The sequence below is a fragment of the Mobula birostris genome, chromosome 5 (assembly GCF_030028105.1).
Source record: "Mobula birostris isolate sMobBir1 chromosome 5, sMobBir1.hap1, whole genome shotgun sequence".
NCBI classification, from domain to species: Eukaryota; Metazoa; Chordata; class Chondrichthyes; order Myliobatiformes; family Myliobatidae; genus Mobula; species Mobula birostris.
In genome coordinates this window covers 410,387-428,102 of record NC_092374.1, presented here as the reverse complement: position 1 = coordinate 428,102, position 17,716 = coordinate 410,387, and the positions used below count along the sequence as shown (strand labels likewise).

Here is a 17,716-nt window from a genome sequence, read left to right as displayed (position 1 = left end):
AACCTGTTTTTCCCAATTTACCTGCATATTGAAAGCCCCATGACTGTTGTAACGTTGCCTTTTTTACATGTAATTTGTACCCATCCTGGCCACTGAACAGAGGCCTGTATATAACTCCCATCAGGGAAATTTTACCTTTCCAGTTTGTTAACTCTACCCACAAAGGTTCTTCATCTTCCTAAGGATGTGATTTAAATTTTTATCAACAGGGCCACCCCACTGCCCTACTTGCCTGTTCTTCCGATACAATGTGCAACTGTAATGAAACCCAGTTTCCCTCAGGATCAATAAAGTATGATTATGACTTTGTACTTTGGACGTTTAGCTCCCAACTGTGATCTTCTTTCATTCATAGCTCAGTGATGCCCACAGTATCATAGCTGCCAATTTCTTACTATACTACAAGATCATCGACCTTATTCTGTATAGGGCATGTATTCAAATATAACACTTTCGTCCTGTATTCATCACCTTTTTCCATTTTGCCCCTGTGTTACCATTAGTTAATTCTTATCATTCTGGCTCCCATTCCACTGCCAAATTCATTTAAATCCTCCCCAAGAGCTCTAGCAAACCTGCCCACAAGGATATTGGTCCCCATTGAGTTCAGGTGTTGCCAGCAAAGGAGTGGTTCATCTACAATAAGAAACTTCCTCTGAAATGGAGGAGTTTGTGGGGGAACTCGATTGAACTGTGCAGTATCATCAGCAGAGTTAAAAGTGGTTTCTTATTGGTGTAAGGAGTATAACCACTGAAATTGGCCGCTATGACATGGGCAGAAGCAAGTTTGGTGTGGCTGCAGAAGCAAGTTTGGTATGGCTGATTTTGGTTGGGTGTAGGATTGGAAAGGTACAAACAAAGGAAAAAGTGATAAATTGCATGCGTGATCTGGCAAGTGGGTTTACAGATATTTTTAATCTCTCCCTCTCCAAGTGTAGAGTGCCCTACTGCTTCAAGTTATCCACCATTGTCCCTGTACCAAAAAAGACCAAGGTAACATGCCTGAACGACTGGCGTCCTCAGTAATAAGCAAATGCTTTGAGAGGCTGGTCAGGGACTACATCTGCAGCATTCTACCATCCAAACTGGACCCCTTACAATTCGCCTACTGACACAACCGATCAACAGTTGACACAGTAGCCATTACTCTACATACCATCCTTACATATCTTGAGAAGATGGATACAAATGTGAGAAAGCTGTTATAAGACCAGATGATATAGGAGCAGAAGTAGGCCATTCAGCCCATCGAGTCTGCTTCGCCATTCAGTCATGGGCTGGTCCAATTCTTCCAGTTATCCCCACTCCCTTGTCTCAACCCCATACCCATTGATACCCTGGCGAATCAAGAACCCATCTATCTCTGCCTTACATATACTGTACCCAATGACTTGGCCTCCACAGCCACTCATGGCAACAAATTCCACAGATTTACCACCCTCTGACTAATTTCTCCACATCTCAGTTCTAAATGGAATGGACATCCTTCAATCCTGAAGTTGTGCCCTCTTGTCCTAGAATCCCCTACCATGGGAAATAATTTTGCCATATCCAATCTGTTCAGGCCTTTTAACATTCAGAATGTTTCTATGAGATTCCCCCTCATTCTCCTGAACTCCAGGGAATACAGCCCAAGAGCAACCAGACATTCCTCGTACAGTAACCCTTTCATTCCTAAAATCAATCTTGTGACTCTGCTCTGAACTCTCTCTAATATCAGTATATCCCTATACAGCCTCAACATCACATCCATGGGTCTTATATTCTATACCTCTAGAAGTGAATGCGAACATTGCATTCGCCTTCTTCATAACTGACTCAACCTGGAGATTAACCTTCCAGATATATTGCACAAGGACTCCCAAGTCATAGAACATAGAAAACCTACAGCACAGTACAGGCCCTTTGGCCCACAAAGCTGTGCCGAACATGTCCTTACCTTAGAAATTACCTCTGGTTACCCATAGCCCTCTATTTTTCTAAGCTCCATGTACCTATCCAGGAGTCTCTTAAAAGACCCTATCGTATCCGCCTCCACCACCGTCGCTGTCAGCCCATCCACGCACTCACCACTATCTGCATAAAAAAACCTACCACTGACATCTCATCTGTACCTACTTCCAATCACCTTAAAACTGTGCTCTTGCTAGCCATTTTAGCCCTGGGGAGTCCCTTTGCATCTCTGCATTTTGAATTCTCTCCCTATTTAAATTAAATAATAGTCTGCCTGTTTATTTCTTCCACCAAAGTGCATGACCATACGCTTTCCAACATTGTATTTCATTTGCCGCTTCTTTGCCCATTTCCCTAAACTATCTAAGTCTCTGCAGGCTCTCTGTTTCCTCAACACCACCACTCCTCCACCTATCTTTGTATCATTGGCAAATTTAGCCACAAATCCATTAATACCGTAGTCCTATTCATTGATATATATCGTAAAAAGCAGCGGAACCCAACACTGACCCCTGTGGAACTCCACTGGTAACTGGCAGCCAGCCAGAAGTAGTAGTAGTCATACTTTATTAATCCCAGGGGAAATTGGTTTTCATTACAGTTGCGCCATAAATAATAAATAGTAATAGAACCATAAGTAGTTAAATAGTAATATGTAAATTATGCCAGTAAATTATGAATAAGTCCAGGACCAGCCTATTAGCTCAGGATGTCTGAACCTAAAAGGGAGGAGTTGTAAAGTTTGATGGCCACAGGCAGGAATGACTTCCTATGACGCTCAGTGCTGCATCTCGGTGGGATGAGCCTCTGGCTGAATGTACTCCTGTGCCCACCCAGTACATTATGTAGTGGATGGGAGACATTGACCAAGATGGCATGCAACTTAGACAGCATCCTCTTTTCAGACACCACCGTCAGAGAGTCCAGTTCCATCCCCAACAACATCACCGGCCTTACGAATGAGTTTGTTGATTCTGTTGGTGTCTGCTACCCTCAGCCTGCTGCCCCAGCCACAACAGCAAATATGATAGCACTGGCCACCACAGACTCGTAGAACATCCTCAGCATCGTCCGGCAGATGTTAAAGGACCTCAGTCTCCTCAGGAAATAGAGACGGCTCTGGCCCTTGTAGACAGCCTCAGTGTTCTTTGACCAGTCCAGTTTATTGTCAATTCGTATCCCCAGGTATTTGTAATCCTCCACCATGTCCACACTGAGCCCCTGGATGGAAATAGGGAATAGGATCCCTTTATTCCCACTCTGTGTTTTCTGCCAACCAGCCAATGCTCCACCCATGCTAGTAACTTCCCTGTAATTCCATGGGCTCTTATCTTGCTAAGCAGCCTCATGCGCGGCACCTTGTCAAAGGCTTTCTGAAAATCCGAGTACACCACGTCTACTGCATCTCCTTTGTCTACTCTGCTTGTAATTTCATCATAGAATTGCAGTAGGTTTGTCAGGCAGGATTTTCCTTTCAGGAAACCATGCTGGCTTTGGCCATCTTGTCATGTGCCTCTGTAATCTTGTCCCTAACAATCGATTCCAATAACTTCCCAACCACTGATGTCAGGCTAACAGGTCTGTAGTCCTCTCTGCTGCCTCCCATCCTTCTTAAATAGCCGAGTAACATTTGCAATTTTCCAGTCATACGGTACAATGCCAGAATCTATCGATTCTTGAAAGATCATCATTAATGCTTCCGTAATCTCTCTAGCTACTTCCTTCAGAACCTGAGGGTGCATTCCATCAGGTCCAGGAGATTTATCCACCCTCAGACCATTAAGCTTACTGAGCACCTTCTCAGACGTGATTTCCACTGTATAAATTTCACTTCCCTGACGCTCTTGAATATCTGGTATACTGCAGACATCTTCCACTGTAAAGACTGATGTAAAATGTGCATTGAGTTCCTCTGCCATCTCTACATCTCTCATTACAATATCTCCAGCATCATTTTTGTATTGGTCCTATGTCTACTCTCGACTCTTTTACCCTTTATATACTTAAAAAAGCTTTTACTATTTTCTTTGATATTAGTCACCAGCTTCCTTTCATAATTCATCTTTTCCTTCCTAATGGCCTTCTTAGTTTCCTTCTGCAAGTTTTTAAAAGCTTCCCAAGCCTCTATCTTCCCACTAGCTCTGGCTTCCTTGGATGCCCTCTCTTTTGCTTTTACTTTTGCTCTGACTTCACTTGTCAGCCACAGCAGTGTCCTCCTTCCCTTTGAAAATTTCTTCTTATTTGGAATATATCTGTCTTGCACTTCCCTCATTTTTCACAGAAACTCCAGCCATTGCTGCTCTGCTGTCCTTTCTGCAAATGTCCCTTTCTAGTCAACTTCGGCCAGTTCCCCTCTCATGCCATTGTAATTTCGTTTATTCCACTGAAATACCAACACATTGGATTTTTTTTTCCCTCTCAGATTTCACTGTGAACTCCATCATATTGTGATCACTGTTCTGTAAGGGTTCCTTAACCTTAAGCTCTCTTATCACATCTGGGTCATTGCACAACACCCAATCCAGCACAGCTGATCCCCTAGAGGGCTCAACAACAAGCTGTTCTAAAAAGCCATCCCTGGACGTTCTACAAATTCTCTCTCTTGAGATCCAGTACTTGTCTGATTTTTCCCAATACAATTTCATGTTATAGTCCCTAATGATTATCATAACATTGCCTTTCTGACAACACCTTTTCTATCTCCTGCTGTAATTTGTAATCTACATCTCGGCTGCTGTTTCAAGGCCTGTATACAACTGCCATTAGGGTCCCTTTATCCTTGCCATTTCTTTACTCAACTCATAGAGACTCTAAACCTTCCAATCCTATTTCATCTCATTTTAATGATTTAGTATTATTTCTTATACACAGAGCCACACACCCCCTCTGCCTACTAACCTATCTTTCTGATATACCATATATCCTTGGATGTTCAGCTCCCAATGGCAGGCAAGTTTTCAGAGATGGCCACGTCATATTTGCCCATCTATAGCTGAATTTCAGGAATGTCCATTTTATTACTTATGCTGCGTGCAATCAAATATAACACTTTCAGTCCAGTATTTGTTACTTTCTGTTTAACTGCACCACGCCTCTATTGCCCTGTAATTCATGCCCCTGGCTGTGATTAAGCCTCATCTCCTGCCTGTTCTTTCTATTATCTCTGCCGCATGCTATCTTTAATTTATTTCTGTTTTCCCCTTCCTCAGCCCTATCACTCCGGTTCCCATCCCCCTGCCAAATTAGTTTAAGCCTTTCCTACCAGCTCTAGTAAGCCTGCCTGATAGGATATTGGACCCCTTTGGGTTCAGGTGTAACCTGCCCTTTTTGTACAGGTCATACCTTGTTCTTGGACTACAGTTCAGCATTCAACACTGTAATTCCATTCAGGCTTGACAGGAAACTCAGAGACCTTGGGCTTAACCTTGCCTTGTGCAGCTGGATCCTGGACTTCCTGTCAGATCACCAGCAGGTGGTAAGAGTGGGCTCCCTCACCTCCACCCTTCTGACTCTCAATACTGGAGCCCCTCAGGGCTGTGTACTAAGTCCCATCCTTTACTCCCTGTATTCTCATGACCGTGTTGCCAGCCACAGCTCTCATCTGCTAATTAAGTTTGCCGGCGATAATACATTAATTGGCTTAATCTCAAACAATAACAAGGTGGCCTACAGAGAAGAAATCATCTCTCTGACACAGTGGTGTCAAGAAAACAATCTCTCCCTCAATGTTGCAAAAACAAAGAAGCTGGTTGTGGATTACAGGAGGAATGGAGACGGGCTAAACCCTATTGACATCAATGGATCTGGGGTTGAGAGGGTGCCTCGGCATCCATATCACCGAGGATCTCAGGTGGTCTGTACACACCAGCTCTGTGGTGAAAAATGCACAACAGCACCTTTTTCACCCAGATGTTTGAGGAAGTTTGGTATAGGCCCCCAAATCCTAAGAACTTTCTACAGGGGCACAATTGACAGCATCCTGACTGGCTGCATCACTGCCTAGTTTGGGAACTGTACCTCCCCTAATCGCAGGACTCTGCAGAGAGTGTTGCGGACAGCCCAATTCATCCGTAGTTGTGAACTTCCTATGATTCAGGACATTTACAAGGACAGGTGTAAGAAAAGGCCCGAAGGATCATTGGAAACCCGAGTCACCCCAATCACAATGTATTCCAGCTGCTGCCATCCGGGAAATGGTACCACAGCATAAAAGCCAGAACCAGCAGGCTCCGGGACAGTTTCTTCCACCAGGCCATCAGAGCGATTAACTCACGCTGATTTGAGTGTATTTCTGTGTAACATTGACCATTCTATTTGTTATAAATTATTATAAATTACTGTGATTGCACATTTAGATGGAGACGTAACGTAAAGATTTTTACTCATGTATGTGAAGGATGTAAGAAATAAAGTCAATTCAATTCAATTCAAGCCAGGATTGACCATTGTCTATATATGCAGCAATTAGGGGTGCTCAATGTTGATAGCTTGCTAAACACTCTGTTTATGTGCAGGTAAATTCACCATATCTTGAACCATATTTAGTTCGGATGGCAAAGCATGATCAGAACAGAGTACGCTATATGGATTTGCTGTGGAGGTATTATGAGAAAAACAGAAATTTCAGTAATGCTGCACGAATTCTGGCTCGCCTTGCAGACATGCACAGGTAAAGGATGAGGGAGCACTGTTACAGAGTTCTGTGTTAAAGGGAATGGCCACTCATTGAGGGAAAACAAATCGCTCCCTTTCAGGTTATGACTCACTCATTCTAACTAATTGCTTCTGATGTCTGCTTTTCAATACCAAGACTTGACTACTGCTCCTAATCCCTGAAAGAAAATTCCCCTCAGCAGTACCAAAATAGATATACCAAATAGTGGTAGGAATGGCCATAGGGGAAACCTGCACTGACTGCTTACTCCCCTAACTTCACCTGGTGGTCATCTATCTATCTGAAAGTCATCCTTTGATGTTCTCAGCCTCCAAAATGTACATTGGAATCCAGCTCTAGCTCTTGAACTGATGTATCTGGAGCTGCCCCTCCCAGATCCTGTAACAGCAGCATTTCCACTGTCCTAGCCGTCTTTCTGCCTTACACTGAATCAGCTACAAAGGATAACAGCAAAAATAAATTGCTACTTATTCTTAGTTTCACCTCCTTCACCAAAGCCTTGTCAAGGATTTAACATCCCACTTTATCTATTATTTACTGACGTACAGTGTGAAATAAGCCCTTCTGGCCCTTCAAACCACGCTGCCCAGAAATCCCCCAATTTAATCATAGCCTAATCACGAGATAATTTACAATGACCAATTAACCTACCAACCAGTATGGCTTTGGGCTGTGGGAGGAAACCGGAGCACCCACAGAAAACCCACGGTTGCAGGAGTTTTTTGAGCCAATACCATCACCAATCAAAATCTTGTCTTTCTCTTTGCCTTAAACACACCAAATGATGATGTTGCCATAGGGGGTTGTGAAGGCTGAATTCCACAGATCACCACCAACATTTCCTCTCATTTTTTCCTACCAACTGCGCGGTCCAACCATTGCTCTGAGCAGAAAATTTTTACACTGCTAGAAAACTGCACGGCACTTTAAAATATTTTGTTTGTAGTATGCATTCCATGAATATTTAAACAAAAAATGTAAAGATTACTTTTGAAAGATTATTTACCAAAAAAGTCAAAATATAGAATTTTTACCATCAAACAAACACAAACCACAAATCACCACACAAGTAAATGATGTTAGGCGATCAAAACAACTGACAGGCATAATAGCAAAAGTAAAATATTTTGACTAGATGGTTCACCAGGCCAGTGGTTTATTAACAATGAGCTAACAACTGTTGTTCTGTGTTTATTATAATTTGTAAAAGTGTTGTAATTTGAAATAAGGACAGTGTGAATCCATTGAAACTCTGAAATGTTTTAAAAGAAAGGTTGTGGTACATCTATTATTTCGAAAATTCATGAATTATATTGACTAATATATAGATTTCACAATTTGTATTAGTACAATTTCAAAACTATATTAACATTATCTAAAATATTACCAACCACTAAGGTCAGGCTAATCAGTCTAATAATTTCCTGACTTTTGCCTCTCCCTCTCTCATGTTTGCAGTTTTCCAATTCTCTTGGACCCTCCCTGACTACAGTAATTCTTGAAAGAGCACTAATAATGTCTCCACCATCTTTTCAGCTAATTTTCCAGACTCTTGGGGTGTAGTCCATCTGGTCCAGGTGATCTAACTGTCTTTGGGCCTTTCAGCTTCTTTGCACCTTCTCCTTAGTAATAGCCGCTACACTTACCTCTGCTCACTAACTCTCCTGAATTTCTGACATGTTTCTTATGTCTTCCACTGTGAAACTGACACAATGATTCCTCGCCATTTCTCTTTTGCCAATTACTACTTCTCCAGCATTATTTTCTAGTGGTCCAAAGTTCACTCTTGCCCATCTCTAAATCTGCATATTTCTTTAAAAAAAGGTCCAATCTTCCTTCATATTATTGGTTATTTCATCTTCTCCCCACCCCCCATAGATTTTCTTGAGACAGAAGTCATTCAGCTTGCAAACTCACCCACGTTTGGCCTATAATCCTGTAAACCTCTGCTATCCATAAACTTATGTAGAATGCTTTAAATGTTGCTAATGTACCTGTCTCAACCACTATTTCTGGCAGCTCATTCCAAATACACATCAGCTTTTGTGTGAAGAAGATGCCCCAGGTGTCCCTTTTAAAATTCTCACTTTTGATCTTTTGTTTTTCATATCCCCTCCCTGAGAAAAAGACAAAATGCTTTCACCTTTTCTTTGCCCCTAATAATTTGCTATGCTTCTTTCAGATCACCCCTCAATCTCGCACATTCTCATGCTTTTATGCTATCCCTGGCTTCCCTTGTAAGTCATAGTTACCCCATCATCTCTTTGTGTGCTGTTTCTTCTTTGGGACAAAACACTTAAAACACTGACCACTGGTTCTAAACACTTAAAACACTTCACGTGATTCCTGCAACTGCCGTGCCAAGCAACAGTGTCTTTATTTTCAATGACATTTCCTCTTACTCTTTTAAACTGTCACAGTGTGTGCTGACAGATGACTGAACCCAGGTTCAGAGGAACGACAAACATAGAAACATAGAAAATAGGTGCAGGAGTAGGCCATTTGGCCCTTCGAGCCTGCACCGCCATTCAGTACGATCATGGCTGATCATCCAACTCAGAACCCTGTACCAGCCTTTCCCCCATACGCCCTGATCCCTTTAGCCACAAGGGCCATATCTAACTCCCTCTTAAATATAGCCAATGAACTGGCCTCATCTGTTTCCTGTGGCAGAGAATTCCACAGATTCAGCACTCTGTGTGAAGAAGTTTTTCCTAATCTCGGTCCTAAAAGGCTTCCCCTTTATCCTCAAACTGTGACCCCTCGTTCTGGACTTACCCAACATCGAGAACAATCTTCCTGCATCTAGCCTGTCCAATCCCCCTCAATCTTCTAAATTCCAACGAGTATGAGCCTAGTCGATCCAGTCTTTCATCATATGAAAGTCCTGCCATTCCCAGGAGTCAATCTGGTGAACCTTCTTTGTATTCCCTCTATGGCAAGGATGTCTTTCCTCAGATTAGGGGACCAAAACTGCACACAGTACTCCAGGTGTGGTCTCACCAAGGCCTTGTACAACTGCAGTAGTACCTCCCTGCTCCTGTCCTCGAATCCTCTTGCTATGAATGCCAGCATACCATTCGCCTTTTTCACCGCCTGCTGTACCTGCATGCCCACTTTCAATGACTGGTGTATAATGACACCCAGGTCTCGTTGCACCTCCCCTTTTCCTAATCGGCCACCATTGTTATAATAATCTGTTTTCCTGTTTTTGCCACCAAAGTGGATAACCTCACATTTATCCACATTAAATTGCATCTGCCATGAATTTGCCCAGTCACCTAACCTATCCAAGTCACCCTGCATCCTCTTAGCATCCTCCTCACAGCTAACACTGCCGCCCAGCTTCGTGTCATCCGCAAACTTGGAGATGCTGCGTTTAATTCCCTCATCTAAGTCATTTATACTCAAACTCCTATATTGAGACAGAAATAAGAGTTTATTCATGGGAAATGGATTGAGCAACACTGTGAGACAAATCATTCTGGAAACACACAGACGAGGACCCTGCGATGAGCACGAATCAGGAGTCCGCTTTACGTAATGACAGAATGTGGAACACCCATTCCAGTCACAATTAACTTGACACGATTAAACAGAAAGTACAAGGGCATAACAACTCTAGTTAAGACAAATACAGGTGCAAAGCTGGCAGGGCTCATGACATAAACTCAGTGGAATATAGGTACATTGTCTCCTAATTCAATGCCAGTTGTTCCAATCCTCTTAAATGTCACTGATTTTGTGGTGCAGTCTTGCTAAATATTGAGTGGCTTACTCGGACATTTCAGAGGACAGTTCCGTTAATCACATTGCTGTTCATCACAGAGAGGCTAGAATGAATAAAAATGTAAGATTTCCTTCTTTGAAGGACATTGTTGAACCAGATGGGTTTTGTGGGCAATTTGGTGATCTTATTACCAAGACTAATTTTATTTCATGATATGCACTGTGATTTATTCATCACCCTGATCTGTGATCTTGTTTGTTCTATAAATCAGCACTGAAATCTCGCTGCAACAGAGGATTGAGTATATATCTCGGGCCATCCTCAGTGCTAAAAGCTCCACAGCAACATCATCACAGGCAGCTGATGGCGAGTTCCTGCATGAACTGGAGGAGAAAATGGAGGTGTGAAATTCTATTATAGACTCATAGAAATGGGCCCAACAGCCCATCTCATCCGTGTCAATCACGCCCTATTCCTTTCCTATCCAACTGTAAGTTAAATTTTGTGATTGTATCTTTGGCAGCTGGTTCACTCTAGCCACTACCTTGTGTCAGAAGAGCTTGCCTCAACAGATTTCTTTTAAATTTCAACACCTCCTTCTAGGTAAAGACAATTATCTATCCTATGGCTCACATAATTTTATAAACCCCAATAAAGTCTCTCTGCAGCCTCGTACATTCCAGAAAGAATAAACCCACCCTACCCAATCTTTCCTTGTAACTATATCCCTCTATTCTAGGCAATATCCTGAAGAATCTACCTCTGCACTCTTCTAATACTACTGCATTTTGCCTGCAGTGTGTTGATTAGGACTATACACAATACTCACGCGTGCAGCCTGAGGAGTATTTTGCCTAAAATATCAACAATTCCTCTATTGCTTATTTCATTGAGACATTTTCCCAGGGCAGAAATGGCTATTACAAAGGAACATAACTTTAAGATGATTGGAGGAGAGTATAGGGGTGATATCAGAAATGGTTTTGTTCCACAGAGGTGTAGATGCATGCAACGTGCTTCCACGGGTGGTAGTAGATACAAATACATTAAGGACGTTTAAGAGACTCTTAAATGGATGAAATAAAAATTGAGAGATCCTAGGAAACGTTTCCAAAATCCAAATAAAAGAAGACAAAACTTGGAACTCAAAAGCACCTCACAGCCATTGAAGTACTTCATTCAAAGTTTTTTGTAGTTAGGATTTAACCTTGAGGAAATGCCCACAAACAGCATTGTGATACTGTAAATCAAGAAAAAAAACTGCAGATGTTGGATATACACATCTGATTAGGTGGCGTCAGTGGAAAGAGATGATGGATGCTCCCTAACGAAGTCATTATCCTGAAATGTTCAGTTTCCTTCAATTTGGACTGACCTTTTAGGATCATTTTCCTTTTTTTTTGAATGATAAATATTTACCATAAAGTTTGCCTGCTCCTGTCAGAATGCCCCATCAGATATGATCTGCGAGGGATGAGGGAGCATCTGAACAGTGATTTCCTCCCCATCACCAGCTTCTATGAAGTTAACTTCATGTCTCATTCTCCACAGATTCTGCATTATCTACTAAGTACTTTCAGCACTCTATTTCAGATTACCAGCAACTTCTGTACTTTGTATTTCTCACAGCTAGTAATAATTTTCCCTCATTCCTGATTTCATTATCTTATTCTGTTTACACCTCCTCAACACATCAAAGAATGAACCTTCACAACCAGTTTGCCTTATTAAGTCTTTCTTGGTCTCCACCCTATCACAAATGTTCTCTCTACCCCTGTGCCTTCTTTGTAAATTAAGGCACGGTTACAGTTATTTTCTCACAGTTCCCAGTTTTAATGTAAGACTATCAATTAGGTGTACTATCTCCATTTACTTCCCAAGGTTTCTGCCTGGCTCACTGTTTTACAGACCTCCCCCCCCCCCCCTCAAGATTTCCAGCATCTGCAGGTATTATTTGTCAAGTTCCTTTTTTCTATAGTCATATTTATACAACATAGGCTCTTTAGCCAAGTTCATTTTGATAACCCATGTGTAGCTCCTTTGGCTCCTTACACTTCCTTCAAACAAAAAGTGTAGCCAAGGACGCTCACATGGGTCCCAATACGCCTGCCTGTTTGTCAGCTACGTGGAACTGTCCATGTTCCAAGCCTACACTGGTGATCATCCACAGTTTTCCTATGCTACATTGACATCTGCACTGGTGCTGCTTCCTGCACCCGTGCTGAATTCGTCAACTTCATCCAACTTCCACCCTGCCCTCAATTTTACCTTGTCCATTTCCAACACCTCCCTCCCCTCTCTCAATCTCACTGTGTGTATCTCTGGAGACAGCTTATCCACTGATGTCTTTTATAAGTTTACGGACTCTCACACCTACCTGCACTATACCTTTTCCCATCCTGTTACTTGTAAAAATGCCATCCAGTTCTCTGAATCCCTCCGTGTCCGCCACAACTGCTCTCAAGATGAGGTTTTCCATTCTAGAATGAAGAAGATGTCCTCCTTTTGCAAAGAAAGGGGCTTCCCTTCCTTCACCATCAACACTGTCCTCAGCAGCATCTCTTCCATTTCACGCACATCTGCTCTTACTCCTCCTCCCGCCATTCTAGCAGGGACAGGGTTCCTCTTGTCCTCACCTACCATCCCACCAGCCTCTGCTTGCAGCACATAATTCTCCAGAACCTCTGCCATCTCCAACGGGATCCCACCACCAAGCACATCTTTCCCTACCCCCCAATTTCTGCTTTCTGTGGGGATCACTCCCTACGTAACTCCCTTGTCCCTCCCCACTGATCTCCCTCCTGACATTTATCCTGCAAGCGGAACAAGTGCTACACCTACACTACCCCTCCTCCCTCACTACCATTCAGGGCCCTAAAGAGTTCTTCCAGGTGAGGTGACACTTTACCTGTGAGTCTGTTGGGGTCATATACTGTGTCCGGTGCTCCTGGTATAGCCTCTTGTATATCAGTGAGACCTGACGTAGATTAGGAGACCGCTTCGCTGAGCACTTACACTCTGTCCATCAGAAAAAGTGGGATCTCCCAATGGCCATCTGTTTTAATTCCACTTCTCATTCTCATCCCAATATGTCTATCCATGACCTCCTCCATTGTTGTGATGAGACCACACTTAGGTTGGAGGAACAACACCTTATAGTCCGTTTGGGTAGCCTCCAACCTGATGGCATGAGCATCAATTACTTGAGTTTTCGATAATGCTCCCCTGCCGTCCCCCACTTCACCATTTTTCATCCCCTTTCCCATCTCTCACTTTATCTCCTTGCCTGCCAATCGCCACCCTCTGGTGCTCCTTACCCCCCCCCCACCTTTTCTTTCTTCCATGGCTTTCTGTCTCTTTTCACCAGTCAACCTCCCATCTCTTTACTTCATCCTTCCCCCTCCAGGTTTCACCTATCACCTTGTGTTTCTCTCTCCCCTCCACCCACCTTTAAAATTTACTCCTCTGCTTTTCTTCCCCAGTCCTGCCAGAGGGTTTCAGCTGGAAATGTTGACTGTACTCTTTTCCATAGATACTGCCTGGCCTGCTGAGTTCCTCCAGCATTTTATGGGTGTTTGTCCATGTGTAACTGACCTACCCCCATTGAGCTGACTCTGACCCAAATACCTTTAGGCCCTTCCTACTCACAGACCTTTCTAAATGTCTTATAAATATTCTAATTCTTCCTTCCTTTACAGCTGCTTCTAGCAGCTTATAGTAACCTCATATAACAGAGAAGCATGCTCTTTCATAGTGCAGTCTCTCTATAGGTATTCAGAATTAGAATCAGCTTTATTATTACTGACATTAGACCATAAGGTACAGGAGCTGAATTTGGCGCATTTGGCCCAACAAGTCTGCTCGACCATTTCATCATGGCTGCTCCCAATTGTCCTCTCAGCCCCAGTCTCCTGCCTTCTCCCAGTATCCCTTCATGCCCTGACCTATCAAAAATCTATCAACCTCTGCCTTAAATATACATAAAGTCTTGGCCTCCACAGCTGCCTGTAGCAAAGAACTCCACAGATTCACCACTCTCTGGCTAAAGAAATTCCTCCTCATCTCCGTTCTAAAAGGACACCCCTCTATTCTGAGGCTGTGTCCTCTTTGTCTTAGACTCTCCCAGCGTAGGAAACATCCTCTCCATATCCACTCTATCAAGGCTTTTCACCATTTGATGGCTTTCAGTGAGGTCATTCCTCATTCTTCTGAATTCCAGTTAATTCAGCCCCAGAGCCATCAAACGCTCTTCATATGAGAAGCTATTCTATCCTGGAATGATTTTCGTGAACCTCCTTTGAACCCTCTCCAGTTTTAGCACATCCTTTTTAAGATAAGGGCTTCTAGCATTGCACAATAACAATGTCCAACAGAATTTTGCGATCACAAGAAAAGCGGCTAAGATGAACATTAGACTGCACACCACCTTTGCTCACCGACTCCTCTGATGCAGGGAGCAGCAGGATCCACACCATCCAGCTCCTTAAGTATCTCCACCAACGAGCAACTTGCTGATGGAGTAGACCTGCAGTACTTTTAAGTTCTTAATGTCCAGCAGGGTCTTGTGTTTGTATAAAATACATTTTAAAAAGACAATAACACCTTTGGTTGACCCCACTGAAGCTGCTGCAACTGAGTACACCATCATCTTACTGCAACCTCAACGCAATTTTCCTGTCTGCTTCCACCACTACTACTGGCAGGCCATTTCAAGCAGCAATCATGGCTGTCTAACAAAAAGAAATTTGCCCCACACGTCTCCTTTAAACTTTTCCTGTATCACCTTAAATCCATGTCTTCTAGTATTTGAAATTCAATCCTACTTCGAAAGATTCTATATATCGTTGCTTCTTATAATCTTATAAACCTATCACTCTCCCCTCAGCTTTCACTGCTTCAGAGAAAGCAGTCCAGGTTTATTCAATTTCTCCCAAAGATCCTGCCCCCTGATCCAGACAGTATCCTTGTAAACCTCTTCTGCACCTATTCAAAGTCTCTATATTCTTACTGTAATGGTATGGTCACAACTGCACACAAAATCCCAAGTTTTATACAGTTGTAACATCACTTCCTTACTCTTATATTCACTGACCCCTGACCAATGAAGGCAAGCAACACACCATATGCTTTTTTTTTTACCAGATCTATTTGTGTGGCCAATTTTAAGAAGCTAAAGATTTAGACCTCAAGACCCCTCTATACATCAATGCTGTTAAGAGTCCTGCACTGTACACTTCTCTTTATGTCCTCCACATTGTAATTTAATCAAAGATGTTTTCTCCTCTTTCCTTGATTCTTTATCCTGCCAGGTAGCCCGGATACAGCTCCAGATTCATGATACTCTGGCACGCAATTACTCCCAGCACCCCTCCGTGCAGGAGGCCATCTCTCAGCTCGATTCAGAGCTCATGGACATCACCAAGGTGAGTGCACCTTGAAGAGTCTGCTTTTCACCAAGGAAATTAAATAGGAGCTTAAAAATATCACGTTTACTCCCACGAGACAGGGTGCATGCAATACAAGAGAAGGGAATTTTTTTTTAATGGAGTAAGATTTGATTTGAAGGGTTAAAAAGAGAAGCTATTTTTCAACAGTATTTGTGCCAGTAACCCAAAGGCATAGATCAAAGGTACTTGACAATGTTTCCATTTAATATCAGAGAAGGTATGCAACATGCAACCTGAAATTCTCACTCTCCAAGACATTTTCCAAATCGATGAAAAAAATGCAAAGAATGAGTGACAGAAAAAAAAGAACCCCAAAGCCACCCACCTACCTCCCTCCCACACACAAGCAGCAGCAACTGTTCCCCCCCACCCCCCACCCCCATTATTCTGGCATAAAAAATCAGCATTCCCACTATCCACCATGCAGGCAACAGCAACGCCCCCTACGAGATATTATGGTTTGCAGTATGTTTAAAAACTAACTGTTCACTCCAACATTTCAACATCTCTCCGGTTCTCTCTCTCACTAATGAGGGAGAGACAAACTGTTGCTATTTCAATGTTACGGTCCGTTTTATTTCAAGTTCCCCGATTCGAGATTTGGCAGCAAACTCTCACTCGGGCGGTGGGGGGGGGGGGGGTAGAGAGAGAGAGACAGAGCGGTCAATCTCCAAGTGCAGAGCCCTTTACCAGCTGCTGTTGCTGCCTTCGATGTTCCATCTCCCACTATGCTTCAATTTGTGACACCAGTGAGAGTTTGTGTCCACAGGGCCACGTAAGGCCACGCACTGAAGGTGCCCGACTTCAGGCCAAACCTGGACATATCAAAACACGGCCGATCAGTGAGTTCCAAGAATGGGAATACGCCACCATGCAGAAAGACAGTGTGAGTGCTATTGTAGATTAAAGACTTCGGCAGGACCCCAGCCACCCTGAAAATGAAAATAGAGACATTAGGATAGGAAGAATTTAATTGTTTCACTGATCAGCTGGGAGAAGTCAACCTTTGACGCCATCCTTCGCTCTGCCCAAATACAAAGTGTGGTAGTGTCTCAAGGATCTGTGCTGGGACCATTGTTGTCTGTTGTCTATATCAATGATCTAGATGATAATGTGGTAAATTGGATCAGCAAGTTTGCTGATGACACTAAGATTGGAGGCATTGTGGACAGCGAGGAAGGCCTTCAAAGCTTGCAGAGGGATCTGGACCAACTGGAAAAATGGGCCAGAAAATGGCAGATGGAATTTAATGTGGACGAGTGTGAAGTGTTGCTTTTTGGAAGGTCAAATCAAGGTAGGACATACACAGTAAATGGTAGGGCACTGAGGAGTATGGAGGAACAAAGAGATTTAGGAGTTTAGATACATAATTCCCTGAAAGTGGCGTCACAGGTAGACAGGGTTGTGAAGAAGGCTTTTGGCATCCTGGCATTCATAAACCAAAGTATTGAGTGTAGGAGTTGGGATGTTATGGGGAGGTTGTATAGGACATTAGTGAGGCCAAATTTGGAGTATTGTGTGCAGTGTTGATCACCTAACTATAGGAGGGATATCAGTAAGATTGAAAGAGTGCAGAGAAGATTTACTAGGATGTTGCCGGGTCTTCAGGAGTTGAGTTACAGGGAAAGATTGAACAGGTTAGGACTTTATTCCTTGGAGCGGAGAAGAATGAGGGGAGATTTGATAGAGTTTTACAAAATAATGAGGGGTACGGACAAAGTAAATGTGAATAGGCTCTTTCTTTAGATTAGAAGAGATAAATACGAGAGGACATGCCTTTAGGGTAAAAGGGGAAAGGTTTAGGGGGAACTTCTTCACTCAGAGAGTGGTGGGAGTGTGGAACGAGCTGCCATCTGACGTAAATGCGGGCTCGCTCTTAAGTTTTAAGAATAAATTGGATAGGTACACAGA

General features: G+C 43.0%; 1 protein-coding gene across 4 annotated transcripts in view; it reads left to right on the top strand.

The window, feature by feature from the left end:
- Positions 1 to 17,716, top strand: part of nup155 (nucleoporin 155) — a 244,979-nt gene that overhangs the window by 216,763 nt on the left and 10,500 nt on the right. For 3 of the 4 annotated variants that reach the window (XM_072257447.1, XM_072257446.1, XM_072257449.1), the window contains 3 exons: positions 6,468 to 6,622; positions 10,630 to 10,759; positions 15,668 to 15,781. In XM_072257447.1, the coding sequence (XP_072113548.1) occupies positions 6,468 to 6,622; positions 10,630 to 10,759; positions 15,668 to 15,781 (399 nt within the window). The remainder of the gene's footprint in view (positions 1 to 6,467; positions 6,623 to 10,629; positions 10,760 to 15,667; positions 15,782 to 17,716) is intronic. The other variant, XM_072257448.1, reaches the window with a different exon arrangement.